Source organism: Trachypithecus francoisi, unplaced genomic scaffold (genome assembly GCF_009764315.1).
Source record: "Trachypithecus francoisi isolate TF-2019V2 unplaced genomic scaffold, Tfra_2.0 Lachesis_group15, whole genome shotgun sequence".
Taxonomy (NCBI): domain Eukaryota; kingdom Metazoa; phylum Chordata; class Mammalia; order Primates; family Cercopithecidae; genus Trachypithecus; species Trachypithecus francoisi.
Genome location: NW_022681460.1, coordinates 57553604 through 57568796, shown reverse-complemented (window position 1 = coordinate 57568796; position 15193 = coordinate 57553604). Strand labels below are relative to the sequence as shown.

The 15193-nt window shown below is 43.2% G+C and overlaps 1 protein-coding gene and 2 pseudogenes across 3 annotated transcripts in view; all 3 read right to left on the bottom strand.

Moving 5' to 3' along the window:
- Positions 1-220: 220 nt before the first annotated feature.
- Positions 221-312, bottom strand: LOC117098197 (annotated as a pseudogene).
- Positions 313-1326: 1014 nt separating this feature from the next.
- Positions 1327-15193, bottom strand: part of TMEM242 (transmembrane protein 242) — a 35665-nt gene continuing 21798 nt past the window's right edge. The window contains exons 4-5 of one of the 3 annotated variants that reach the window (XM_033234957.1): positions 7320-7384; positions 1327-2215 (exon numbers count right to left, since the gene is read on the bottom strand). In XM_033234957.1, coding sequence (XP_033090848.1) covers positions 2212-2215; positions 7320-7384 — 69 coding nt within the window. In that variant the 3' untranslated portion in view covers positions 1327-2211. The remainder of the gene's footprint in view (positions 2216-7319; positions 7385-15193) is intronic. The other 2 variants (XR_004442869.1, XM_033234956.1) reach the window with 2 other exon arrangements.
- On the bottom strand, positions 11967-14077 carry LOC117097239 (annotated as a pseudogene).

Genomic DNA, 15193 nt, shown 5'->3' with positions numbered 1-15193 from the left:
AGGTCCCCACCCTTAGGGAGGTTACAAGGCAGGAATCCATTAAATAGAATCACAGTTAACAATGATTTCTCCTTTTAACACTCCAGACAGGCGGGCAAGCCTCCTTTCTCCACCCAGTGGAGGTCTTTAGAAACCACGAGGCATTCTCTAGCTACGAAAAATAAAACTCAGATTCTAGCTGTAAACAGTTTTAGGTAGTGCCCATTCTTTCTTCCCCCCACATCAGATGGGTAAAGTGCACCACTGTAACAAGGTTTGGGGGCCATCTCATGCATGAGCTTGGAAACCCACATTTATGAAGCACAAAAGGATCAGGCGGTGCCCACTCTATTCAGGGGACCTAGATTCAGACTAATTGTGTGGATGAAAACCTGTTCCTTTGGCTCCTTCCTCTCCTTCATTTCATTCAAAGGCTACAAATCTCTTCTCAGGGGAGATTTAACTACAAAGGAAAGGCCGGTGAAGAGTTTTTGCTACCCACATTCACTGACCAATTTCACAATCCTTTCCTTTTAGTCTTGGATTTTTAACAGATTACATATGAATTCCAGATGCTGATTACACCTGTTTCATTAACAAACAGCAATTTTAACAGGGTAACATGGTCTAGAGAAAAGTATTACATTATGTACTTGTCATTTCATTTAAAAATCTCCCTTAGAATAAAAGGTTTCGTGATAACAGAAATTTCAAACGTCCTTTATTAAACCTGATTGTTGACTAATTACAGCCTAGGCAAGTAGGAAGAAATTGCACAACTGATATTTAACTACAGGTTATTTCTCTGGACATACTGACATATTAAAGTATTTCTCTTCTTGAAAATATTTTAAAATGCAATTGCAGTAAAAATAATTGCATGAAGACATTATTCTCCACCTGTATTTTTGTAGGAGATTGTGGAAGACATGAGGGAGTTGGGGGTGCACATAGAATTTACCCTAACAGCTTCATTAGGGAGGTGGTACCAAATACTTTATATTGGGACTCAATACTTAGGTGACTTTCTGGTTAAAAATATTGAAGACAGGCCGGGCGCGGTGGCTCACGCCTGTAATCCCAGCACTTTGGGAGGCCAACACGGGCAGATCACGAGGTCAGGAGATCGAGACCATCCTGGCTAACACAGAGAAACCCCATCTCTACTAAAAATACAAAAAAAAAAAAATTAGCCGGGCGTGGTGGTGGGTGCCTGTAGTCCCAGCTACTTGGGAGGCTGAGGCAGGAGAATGGCGTGAGCCCGGGGGGCGGAGCTTGCAGTGAGCCGAGATCGCGCCACTGCACTCCAGCCTGGGCGAGAGAGCGAGACTCCGTCTCAAAAAAAAATTGAAGACAGATGACAATTGGGCTCTTTTTACTTTGACAACTGAGACAAAATGACAAACTGTCAGTGTTCAGAGATCCAGACCAACTTCTCAAGAACGTATTTTTACCCCTGATATCATCATTATTTTACCCCAACTGTGTCTTTTTGGGTGATCACAACTCATTACTGGCTTTTTGTTTTAAGTATAAGAATTTATAGGGCCTTCAAGAGAGGGCATCAGGTAAACTAGCATGTGTGCGCTCGCTGTAAATCACAGACCACACGAGGACACGAGAGCCACACCCACTTCCCACCACACAAGACTTACCAGGTGACTGTCATTTTGTAGTCTGGCTAATCAGAATAAGACTTCCAAGTTCTGTCACATACTGACAAGAAAGGCTCTTAAAACTCCTTTAATTAGACACATTGCAGTACTATTGCTATTAGGGGGTCTGTTTTATAAATATTTTCCTATCATACTTTTATTATAAACTTTTTTTAGGTATGAAACTTGTTTCAACTGTTACAAACAGAATCATTTCCTGTGGGATCCCCTCCACATAAGGAAGTTATTCCTGTAATTACTACTTTTAAATAGTCTTCTTAACTTTGGGAAAACTTTACCCTCCCCCAACACGCACACACATACTCTCCTGTGATGAGAAGGCCGAACGCTATCCAGTGCACTGGTTCAGTCAGCAATTGCCCATGTTCCTGGAGAAATTAGTCCCAGTCCCTTTGCTGTCATGGTATCTCTGGAGCCACCCCTTTCTGTAACAAGCATTTTGAAATTCATCCATGCTCATCTCATTTGGATTTCAATGTTTCCTCCCACTCAACAGCCGATTCGGAGTTCTTGGGAATTGTTGGAAATATTGATTGCATTTTACTGCGAAAGTCTTTCATCTAAAAGAAGAAAAATAATCAGTTATCAAATGTTAAAAGAAGGAGAAAATAGCTATTAGAGATGGCACCTTTACTGACTCGCTAGTACTTTACCGCTCACAGGTACAGAGCTAAGGAACATTAATAAAAGATAGGGACTATATATATTCTAGGTATCTTGAAAGAAAATGAAGTATACTTCTTGAGTATAAATTTATTATTAAATAACATAAAACTTCACTCTTAGCTGGACATGGTGGCTCACACCTGTAGTCCCAGCTACTTGGGAGGCTGAGGTGGGTAGACTGCTTGAGCCCAGGAGTTTGAATCCAGCCTGGGCAACACAGCAAGGACTCATCTCTTTAAAAACAAACCACTCTTTTTTTTTTTTTTTTTTTTTGAGACGGAGTCTTGCTCTGTCTCCCAGGCTGGAGTGCAGTGGCTGGATCTCAGCTCACTGCAAACTCCGCCTCCCGGGTTCACGCCATTCTCCTGCCTCAGCCTCCCGAGTAGCTGGGACTACAGGCGCCCGCCACCTCGCCCGGCTAGTTTTTTGTATTTTTTAGTAGAGACGGGGTTTCACCATGTTAGCCAGGATGGTCTCGATTTCCTGACCTCGTGATCCGCCCGTCTCGGCCTCCCAACAAACCACTCTTAATCTGCAAGGCAACATGTCCTAAACTGTCAACCCTCCAAAATAATTATTCCCTCCCAGAAGAAGAGTGTGTACTGTTGACTTTCCTATATAAAGATGCCGTTGAGGATGGGATTTCTTTTTTTCTTTTTTTATTTTGAGAGGGAGTCTCGCTCTGTCGCCCAGACTGGAGTGCAGTGGCGCGATCTTGGCTCACTGCAAGCTCCGCCTCCTGGGTTCACGCCATTCTCCTGCCTCAGCCTCCCGAGTAGCTGGGACTACAGGTGCCCACGACCATGCCTGGCTAATTTTTTGTATTTTTAGTAGAGATGGGGTCACCGTGTTAGCCAGGATGGTCTTGATCTCCTGACCTTGTGATCCGCCCACTTTGGCCTCCCAAAGTGCTGGGATTACAGGCGTAAGCCACCGTGCCCGGCCGAGGATGGGATTTCTATCTGAATAAATAAATATGATTAGGTCATTCAAAGCTAGAATTTTCACAGGGAGAAATGACAGAGAGAAGAAACTTAGCAGGAGTTTAGTGAAGAATAAATCAAGGAATGGTAGATAAACTGGAATGTTCTTATGTGCCAGACAGTGTTTGTTTGTTTGTTTTAAATCTAGGTAGGAGTTTTACAAGCAGAAGTTGATTTGGAATCTAAGAGTCACAGCAAGGGAACAAGAGATTTTTTTTTTTTTCTTTTTTTGAGGCAGGGTCTCACTCTGTCACCCAGGCTAGAGTGCAGTGGCATGATTATGGCTCACTACAGCCTCAACCTCATGGGCTCAAGTGATCGTCCCATCTCAACACCCCCAAGTAGCTGGGACTACAGGCATGTGCTAACGTTTACATTTTGGGTAGAGATGGGGTCTTGCTGTGTTGCCTGGGCTGGTCTCAAACTCCTGAACTCAAGCAATCCTCTGACTCCGGTCTCTCAAAGTGCTGAGATCACAGGCGTGCACCACTGCGCCCAGCCTAAGAGATCTTAACATGCAGTGTCACACGGTATTACAGTTTACCTGGAGCACCTGGGTCCACCTAAGGTCTACAACTCCATAAGGTGGGAACACTAACTTATGGAAGTTAGGTGATCTTTACGCTGGACAGTACTAGTAATACACTCTCTGATTCATCCTGATTAATCTATACAGTCCTCCTACAAAGATATTTCAGCAGCACCACAGCACTGCGTTCCAATTTTTCCTCATCAGCCATCTGCCAGTCATATATTCCTAAGGATAGAGATTGCCTTGATCAGGTTTGTGAAGTACCCTGGACTCATCTGCAACATGCAAGTCATTTCTTAGAGTGGTTATTTTGAGAATCAGCTAATATTTCTTTAACGTCGATGCTTATTTATTTCAATTTGAGGCTGAATCTTTACCTTTTTTCCAGATTCAGGGGTTTGGGCCTTGAAAATCCTAGGCCTTTACTCCTAGCACCTCGGCAAACTGTAGCACTGCTGTCAACAGCATGGACTCTGTTCAAATCCTAGCTCCACCACTTGGGAAAGCTGCTTACTCTATTAAGCCATAGTTTCCACATATGTAGAATGGAGACAGTAATTACCTGCTTAAAGAGTTGTGAGAATTAAGGATTAAGGGAGATGATACATATAAAGCACAGCGTGTAACACATGGAAAATGTTCAATATACATTAGCTATTATCATTGCTGTATTATCGAAATATGTGTGCTGTATTGCAAGAACACAGCTCACATGAATATAAATATTATGGAATGTCTGTTAAGTACATTACTTTATAGCAATATATCATTTTAGTTTACATATTTTGTCACTGGAAGATACAGAAGGTCTTCCTTCTGTATTATATATTGCCTGTATCTGTGCCAGCCATCTCAGTGTTCTGGACCCAGACCCTAATCTTGAAGACACACAGCTCATGGATGTCTCTCTGCCCCACTCCCTCTTCCATAAAGAATTAATTGCTTTGTTCAAAACATTAATATCGCTCCCACTGAGGAACTTTGCATAGACTTTTGTAGTTGAAAAACAGACATCTCTCTGGCCAGGGTTGGCAATGTGCTGCCTGGTTCTTTCTCTTCACTCTTCTGGTTGAACATCTTTTACAACTAAGCCAGATGACAGTTTTCAAATGGGATGTCATATAGCCAAGACATGAACCAAATCATTCACCAGTCTGCCTTCCAGTGGTCCAGAACGTGGTCAGCTGCTGACAAGGGAGAGGCTGGGAAATGTAGGTGAGGCCAGGGGAGAAGAGCAAGAGGCAGTCCTGCTCTCCTTCGGCAGGGTTACGTTTTCGTTTCCTCCTTTTGGCCTGATTGCTTTCTTTCCTCTAATTTCTCAAATATTAAATTATTTACTCGTGCCCAGGGTCATGGCAACTGAATCACTAGAAGCACTCAAATCTGAAAAGTAACTAACTAGGAATAGACAGATCTGAGATGAGGGAAAGGAATGGAGAGGGGTAAAGGGTACCATCTATCCCTGTTCTCTAAGTTTACAGCTGTGGAAATGGAAATTCAGACATTTAAGATATAAACAGGGCCTCAAGTGGTTTTAGAGAATGGGCTCTACAGAAGGCTTTTCAGCTCATACTGTTCATATTACATGGATAGTAGACGAAAACCTTCACATAGTTTCCACCTATATCAATTTCTGATATGCAGTTCAGAAAAGGTGTTGGTTTTACCAAGATTCTCTACACATGAGGCCAACAGAACATTTCCCTGTTTAAAGATGTGCTTGAAAAAAGATTTAGGGGTTGAGTGCATTTAAACAAATTTGGTTATAAAGTAAACGTACTGAATTCCTTGATAATCACAGCTACTGCCATAGAACTGTTCCTCTGCCCTGTACCCCAGAAGTCTGGTGAGGGGGTACGCTGGGAACTAGAGTACCCATCCAGCAACTCCGTCTTACTCCCAAGCATTTTCCAAACTGTAGTTCTCTCTTCTTTCCTCTGACCAGGGAAAATTTTCCTATGCTATGGATAATAGGGTTACCCTTCCAAGCAGTGCTGCTGTGCCCTGCACACCTCCAGGGGGTGCTTTCCAAAAAAAACTAAGACATGAGTGGGGTGTGGTGGCTCACGCCTGTAATCCCAACACTTTGGGAGGCCTAGATGGATGGATCACTTGAGGCCAGGAGTTCAAGACCAGCCTGGCCAACGTGGTAAAATCCCGTCTCTACTAAAAATATAAAAATTAGCCAGGCATGGTGGCGCATGCCTTTAGTCCCAGCTACTCAGGAGGCTGAGGCAGGAGAATTGCTTGAACCCAGGAAGCAGAGGTTGCAGTGAGCCAAAAGCACGCCACTGCACTCCACCCTGGGCCACGGAGTGAGACTCCATCTCAAAAGAAACCAAAACCAAGACATGAATGGTACTCCCCAGTGCCATGGGCCCACCATCTCATTTCTAAGCCCCAGTGCTTTAGTGTCCAACAGTGCTGCATTGTAATAGTCACAGGAAGTACTACTGTCTGAGGTAGTAGTGCTCAAATGGAGTGTTATGACAAATGGAAAATGTATTACGAGTATTTTGTCACAAATATGGACGTTTTGTCGATACAATGGACTTTTTAGATATTAAAACAGATTCAGGATTATGCCTCTAATAATGTTATTCTCATTCACATTTCAATAGCTTCTTGAAGGGTCATATAGCCAGTAGGCCAGGAGTGAGGTCAACCACTGATGTCACTTAGAAAGTCCTTACTGTATGCCAGGCATATTTCTCACTTAACCCTCCCAACAATCAAGTGGGACAAATATCATCCCTCCTTTAAAGATATGGTGATAGAAGCTCAGTGCTCAGTGCCATGGCTGGTAAGAGCAGATCCGACCGCACAGCCCATGTGCTTACTCTGTATACTGCTTGAATATGCACAGGGGACACTCTGCACATTTACCATGCATGTCTCGGTAGGGGAAAAACACTTGAAAACATTTGGTCTAATACACAGTGTGCTGACAAATTACTTAAAAGCCTCAGGTTATGTCCCCAATTTAATTAATTTCAGAAAATCCTTAAGCATCAATTCTAATAAATAGGCAGTTGTTGGAATTACAAGCTCTCAGTTTTGAAATGTTTTTGCTATTGTCTGGCAAATTTAGCTATGTCTTCGCTTGCTGGTGCAGGACTGTTACTGACCTCAATGCTAGGGGCAACAATGATGACAGTTCTATAGGATCTACTGATGAAAAAACCTTTGGATAATGGCAATAATTACAGAGTCAATGGTAATTTTCAACAATCTGGTAATTCAGCTTCTTCATAAAATACAACAGAATAAAACTATATAATACTGGTAAAAGGAGATTAAAAGGTATAGTTAGGTCGTAAAAATGTTACTTGAACAGGAATAATATCTGCCATTTCGGATCACTTACGTGTCAGGCACTGGACAAAGCATTAGGCTATTATTTAATCTTCACAATTCTATATGGCAGAAATTATTACCACCACTTTACATACGAAAAACCAAATGTCAGAGAGGTTAACTCACCCACAGAGACATGGCTTATGAGTACAACTGCCTGGCTGATGCCCAGACCTCTCTGATTCTGGGACCTAGAAAGACAAAGTACCCTGTAACTTCTACTCATTTACCAGCTTTCACTAAAAATTATGTAAAAAGCACATATGCCTCTTGTAGTGGTGGCCATTTTATTTTGAATGGTATAATATACTTACACACGTAGCCAGTACTCATCTATTTTTGCATACAGGGGAGTTATACTTCCCCCGCTCCCTGAAGTTAGGTAACCATGTGACTAGTTCTGGCTAATGAAATATGAGCAAAAGAATGTGTGTCACTCCCAGGCTGAGCACTTCATTGCAGGAGTTCAACTCTCTTTTTCCATAGCAATAATGGAAACCTGTATTGCTATGGTGGTGCCAAAGATCAAAGCAATCTGAGGTGCTGAGCCAGCATGTGAAGGACAGCTTTCCTAGAGAGCTGCTGAAACCCACGGGGGATTTACACAGGTGAGAAACAAATCTTTGTTATTTTAAGCCACAGGCTTGGAGACTATTTTTTACTGCAGCATAACCCAGCCTACCCTAGCTGGCAAAGATGATGAAGAGAATTATAAAATAGACTTAAGGCATGCTCTGATGACCTATAACAGTACACTACATTTGGCTAAAACAAATAAAAACTCAAAGGCTGGATAAGAGGGTGCAGGTATTCCACAGTTGAGCTCTCAAAAGTTCTTAAAACCTCCTAGAACTGAACCACCACTCTTCTCACTTTCAAGGAGCCCAGCACATCAGTGAGTCCATTACATGACACTGCTTCCTGAGAAATCAACATTTGTAGATGTTTTCAGTAAAGCAGTATGGGAGTTCTGGTTGGGGTAGAAAAGGGTCAGTATTTTGGAGGATCACCATCTTGTTTGATAAAATTCAACTAAGCAAGACTGACCTGGTTTAGAGGGCAGATACTGATATTTTCACTTTTGACTAGTTTTGTCGCTATCCACATGGATCCTGGGATGAAACGTATTTGAACATACCATATTATTTAAGTATTCAACTGCATTAGGAAAGCGAATGTGAATTTTTACATCTCAGCGTTCCATTTTCTTTTTTTTTTTTTTTTTTTGAGACGGAGTCTTGCTCTGTCGCCCAGGCTGGAGTGCAGTGGCCGGATCTCAGCTCACTGCAAGCTCCGCCTCCCGGGTTCACGCCATTCTCCTGCCTCAGCCTCCCGAGTAGCTGGGACTACAGGCGCCCACCACCTCGCCCGGCTAGTTTTTTGTACTTTTTAGTAGAGACGGGGTTTCACCGTGTTAGCCAGGATGGTCTCGATCTCCTGACCTTGTGATCCGCCCGTCTCGGCCTCCCAAAGTGCTGGGATTACAGGCTTGAGCCACCGCGCCCGGCCAGCGTTCCATTTTCTAAGCTACTAATACTATCATTTAGGTAAATGTCAGACAAACATTTTTACTTTCTCCCCAACTTTCACTGTATCACATGCATAAAGTCCAGAATCTGTAGTAAGGTCAATTGATTTAGAAATACAAAGCAAACATGTAACTTTCTGAGAAATACAATCCCTGAAATATGCATCAAAATGGCCAATTTTTATGATAGTAATTAACAATAAGGCACAAATTCAAAAGCAAAAGCTTTCTGTAAACATGAAATAAACTGAACAGCAGGAATAACCCAGGAGCCTCTAAGAGCCAGGGCCACTCTGAAGCTAAGATCCAGCCCAGTAAGAACAATTTCTAATATGCTTCTTGATTTAATGTGCTAACAGGTCAGGTTCTCAGGAGTGATTCTAAAATGATTTTCACTCAGTCAGGCTTTATTTTTAGTAACTGCAAAATTTTTTTTTCTCATCAAATTCAATAAAACATTTACTTAAAAAAATTTCTGATGACAACAGTGGCATGTGTTTAACATAGAAAACTTGGGAAATATAGAAAAATACAAGAAAGAAAACTAAAATCACCCTTTATTGTACCATCCAGAATAAAAACAGTCTTATTAATATTTGGTATATATCCTTCTAGTCTTTGGTTCAGTGGACAAACCTATGTAAGCAGCAGAGACGTTCTGGGTGTGGGGAATACATAACAGACTTACTTTTCCTACCTACTTCCCACTCCATTTCCCCTGCCAACTTCCCAGAGGAAAATGAGATTTGCAGTCAGCAGAAATCTCTGAACTATCTAAACACATGAACTCGGTCATGCTGACAAAGAGCCACAGGCAGTAAAGGTCAGCAGATTTCCACACCCAGGCAAGGAGAATGAACGCAGATGGGGTTGCCCTGCTGCTTACCTGCACCGTCTCCAGTACGCTTAGGAGACTACACTTCCGGACTTGGTATTTCATTTTTTAAATTTTTATTTAAGTTCTAGGGTACATGTGCACAACGTGCAGGTTTGTTACATATGTATACATGTGCCATGTTGGTGTGCTGCACCCATTAACTCGTCACTTACATTAGGTATATCTCCTAATACTATCCTTCCCCCCTCCCCCCCCCACAACAGGCCCCAGTGTGTGATGTTCCCCTTCCTGTGTCCAAGTGTTTTCATTGTTCAATTCCCACCTATGTGTGAGAACATGCGGTGTTTGGTTTTTTGTCCTTGCAATAGTTTGCTGAGAATGATGGTTTCCAGCTTCATCCATGCCCCTACAAATGACATGATCTCATCCTTTTTTATGGCTGCATAGTATTCCATGGTGTATGTGTGCCACATTTTCTTTTTTTCTTGAGATGGAGTCTCACTCTGTCGCCTAGACTGGAGTGCAGTGGCGCGATCTCGGCTCACTGCAAGCTCTGCCTCCCGGGTTCACACCATTCTCCTGCCTCAGCCTCCCGACTAGCTGGGACTACAGGCACCCGCCACCACGCCCAGCTAATTTTTTGTATTTTTTAGTAGAGATGGGGTTTCACTGTGTTAGCCAGGATGGTCTCGATCTCCTGACTTCGTGATCTGCCCGCCTAGGCCTCCCAGAGTGCTGGGATTACAGTCTATCATTGATGGACATTTGGGTTGGTTCCAAGTCTTTGCTATTGTGAATAGTGCCGCAATAAACATACATGTGCATGTGTCTTTATAGCAGCATGATTTATAATCCTTTGGGTATATACCCAGTAATAGGATGGCTGGGTCAAATGGTATTTCTAGTTCTAGATCCTTGAGAAATTGCCACACTGTCTTCCACAATGGTTGAACTAGTTTACAGTCCCACCAACAGGGTAAAAGTGTTCCTATTTCTCCACATCCTCTCCAGCACCTGTTGTTTCCTGACTTTTTAATGATCACCATTCTAACTGGTGTGAGATGGTATCTCATTGTGGTTTTGATTTGCATTTCTCTCATGGCCAATGATGATGAGCATTTTTTCATGTGTATGTGGGCTGCATAAATGTCTTCTTTTGAGAAGTGTCTGTTCATATTCTTCGCCCAGAATCTTTGTAGATTCTGGATATTAGCCCTTTGTCAGATGAGTAGATTGCAAAAATTTTCTCTCATTCTGTAGCTTGCCTGTTCACTCTGATGGTAGTTTCTTTTGCTGTGCAGAAGCTCTTTCGTTTAATTAGATCCCATTTGTCAATTTTGGCTTTTGTTGTCATTGTTTTTAATGTTTTAGACATGAAGTCCTTGCCCATGCCTATGTCTTGAATGGTATTGCCTAGGTTTTCTTCTAGGGTTTTTATGGTTTTAGGTCTAACATTTAAGTCTTTAATCCATCTTGAATTAATTTTTGTATAAGATGTAAGGAAGCGATCCAGTTTCAGCTTTCTACATATGGCTAGCCAGTTTACCCAGCACCATTTATTAAGTAGGGAATCCTCTCCCCACTTCTTGTTTTTGTCAGGTTTGTCAAAGATCAGATGGTTGTAGATGTGTGGTATTATTTCAGAGGCCTCTGTTCTGTTCCATTGGTCTATATATCTGTTTTGGTACCAGTACCATGCTGTTTTGGTTACTGTAACTTTGTAGTATAGTTTGAAGTCAGGTAGCATGATGCCTCCAGCTTTGAGTAACTGCAAAATTTAGGGAAGTTTCCTTTCCCTGCCAAACAAACAACAGTAACTATAACACCTCTGAGTGTCAAGCCTCTTTCTAAAAGCTTTCTGCATTATTGCATTAAACATTTTATAACAGCTACCATCAGATCACTATTTTCATATCTTAACCGAATGATCCTGCTTTACTGGTGTGCACACATACACACATGTGTGCATGTACACACACATCCAATATGCAGCTGTAGTCCCACTTCATGCCTTTTTTTTTTTTTTTTTGAGACGGAGTCTCGTTCTGTCGCCCAGGCTGGAGTGCAGTGGCTGGATCTCAGCTCACTGCAAGCTCCGCCTCCCGGGTTCCCGCCATTCTCCTGCCTCAGCCTCCGGAGTAGCTGGGACTACAGGTGCCCGCCACCGCGCCCGGCTAGTTTTTTGTATTTTTTTTTTTTAGTAGAGACGGGGTTTCACCGTGTTAGCCAGGATGGTCTCGATCTCCTGACCTCGTGATCCGCCCGTCTCGGCCTCCCAAAGTGCTGGGATTACAGGCTTGAGCCACCGCGCCCGGCCACACTTCATGCCTTTTTAATGACCCAGCTGAAAGTCTGTCTCAGAGGAAATGAAGGCGGTCTCAAGATGGATCCATTATAAAAAAAAAACTTGTATGTACATACCTTTATTACATTGCAGAGGAAGTGACCACTTTTTTTTACAGCATATAAATGAACATAGGTATTAGCCAGCAAGAAGAAATAGCATATATCTAATGAAAATAATCAGAATTTCTAGAACACAATAAATACTTACATCCTACTTTTTGGGAACCAATGTCAACTACATATATAACAAGGCAAGTGCTGCTACATCAGGGGTACCAAAAACACTTTCTTTAGGAATTGTAAGTAAGTATCATGCAGCACCTGGATGCTAAATAAAAGAGCTGGAGGACTAAATAAATAGGAAAGTCACTCTACCCACTTTCCTATTTCCATCTTTTAGGAATTTTTTTTTTTTTTTTTTTTTTTTTTTTTTTTTTTTTGAGGCGGAGTCTCGCTCTGTCGCCCGGACTGGAGTGCAGTGGCCAGATCTCAGCTCACTGCAAGCTCCGCCTCCTGGGTTTCCGCCATTCTCCTGCCTCAGCCTCCCGAGTAGCTGGGACTACAGGCGCCCGCCACCTCGCCCGGCTAGTTTTTGTATTTTTAGTAGAGACGGGGAGGAATTTATGTTTATTCAAAATTTTGATATATAATCCTGTATCTATGATCTCTTCAATAATTTCAGAATGGTAGTTTTAGACAACTTTAAAGCTTCAGCTCCTTCTGAATTTCCCAAAGTGTTTTTGCACTCTTTCAGGTGGGCCTCCTCTTCAGGGGTCAGCTTTATCTTTATAAGGTTGGTAATACCATTCTCTCCCAGGATACAAGGAATACTGAGGAATACTTCTTCATCTATTTCATAGAGACCCTTAATGATGGTGGAGACTGGATGTGTTCTCCTAAGATTCTTCAAAATACTTTGTTAAATCAGCTACAGATAGGCCAATGGTGCAAGAAGTATTCATTTTAATAATCTCATAGGCACTAGCAATCACTTCTTTGTGGACATTTTTCCATTGCTCAGGATCTTTATCGGTTCCTATATCAGAGTACAGATCCTTCAAAGGGACACCAGCTATGTTCACTCCACTCCACACAGGAACACTTGAGTCTCCATGCTCTCTGAGGATCCATCCGCGGCAGCTTTCAGAGTGGATACCGAGCTTTTGTCCAATCAAGAAACGAAAACGAGCAGTACCCAGATTACAGCCGCTTCCAATAACACGGTTTTTGGGAAATGCACTCAACTTCTAGGCTACATAAGTTAAGACATCCACTGGATTGTAAACAATAATCAGCTTGTAGAGGGGGCTGTACTGGACAATACCGGAAATCATTAACTTGAAGATGGCCACGTTTCACTGGACTAAATTAAGGCGCGTTTCTCCCTTTTCTTGGTGTGCTCCTGCTGTGACAATCACTAGGCTAGAGTTTGCTGTGACAAGGTAATCTTTGCTACAAACAGTACTTGGCATTTTCATGAAAGGGCTGCCATTTTGAAGATCCACCGTCTCACCCTTCAGTTTGCCTTCATCAGGATCCACAACGGCAAGTTCATCACTCAAGCCTTTTAATAAGATGCTGATAGCGCAGGCCATGCCCACCGATCCAGTTCCTACTATGAGACCTTACTGCGATGAACGCGCTCCTTGGAAGTGAAGTGCTCAGTAAGCTCACTCTTCACAGTCGCCATGTTGCTCAAGGGGGTGAAGAGCCAGGCACCCTTGAGCGGCACGCACGGTGCCTGATGGGGTCACAGGGCCATCCCCAGGCACAGGAAATTCCCTCCTGCTGAACTCACTCACTCTCTGGCCCACACAACAGGCACAGTCCAACTCATGGCTGCTCACTCAAGAAGTGGAGGGAGAGAATGGAAAAAAAACTGCTGACCAGGACATTGCAACGCCAAGAGAGCTGTTAGCAGCACCTTCAGCCCTCTGTGGCGGGTGCGCACGACCTGCTCCCTGGCCCTCTACTGCGGCTGCGCGGGCCTTGCCAGCGCCTCCAACACATGCTTTCCGTGGGTGCTCAGACTAAGGCGGTGAAGGGCCGCTTCTCTAGCAAGTGATTTCTGGAGTTAGTTTTACAAAGAGTATTCTCTGCCGGGCGCGGTGGCTCAAGCCTGTAATCCCAGCACTTTGGGAGGCCGAGACGGGCGGATCACGAGGTCAGGAGATCGAGACCATCCTGGCTAACACGGTGAAACCCCGTCTCTACTAAAAATACAAAAAACTAGCCGGGCGAGGTTGCGACGCCTGTAGTCCCAGCTACTCGGGAGGCTGAGGCAGGAGAATGGCGTGAACCTGGGAGGCGGAGCTTGCAGTGAGCTGAGAGCTGGCCACTGCACTCCAGCCTGGGTGACAGAGCGAGACTCCGTCTCAAAAAAAAAAAACAAAAAACAAAAAACAAAAAAAAAACAAAGAGTATTCTCATCGATAGCAGACATGCTTGAGGTTAACCCAGATCCCTGAAATTACTAGTTTTCTATTTTTAGTACGAATGCCAAGGAAAAATGCTTCTATTAACTACAGATGAAAATCAGGTTACATCTTCTGAACCATGACCCTGCCGGGAAGGATAGGGCGCTGTGCTTTGCGTACGGGTGGCTGCCTGCACCATCTCCCAGAGTCCCAGAAGTGGGCTCCTGCTACCTGGTGTATGGCGCTGGAGGCTTGTTTATAAAGGATGCCACTGCCTTGGTGCCAGTCCCGGCCAGGACCCACACTGGGACAGTCAGCAGGAGATTGAGCAGGGTAGGGGCCGGCTGGGAGTCATTCCATCACTAAAAGCTCACCAGGCGAGAATGCTATTCCTTTCTCATGCCAGAGGAAAGCCTTTGATTGTGCTTCCCGAAGAAAAACGACTTCTCAGGTAGAAAGGTGGCAATGTAGCCCTCAATTAAAACGAGGATATCTCTTAAAAGTCCTTAAAATGGCAAATTTCAACCAATGCATAAACCAGATTATTGACCAAAGTAGTGAAATAAATGATCTAGTACAATGTGGCATCAGTATGCCTTACTTGTTCTGCATTTCGCTGGGCAATCTTAAGAACTAAATTCCCTTAAAATTTCTGAGCAGGTGTCAACTTCACATCTGATGAAATGCATACTCTAATAAGCCCAGTAAATTACAAAAGCTCCGATAAAAATGATGGTACTTTTTCCTCACTTATAAACAGCATTCTGACCACGTAATGGTTCCTCAAAAGCTCTCCCTCTTGTTTTATTTAAAAGCAGTGTGCTCTTCTGGAATGGGACCCCTTGGTACATGTAGCTCCTCAAGATCAGCA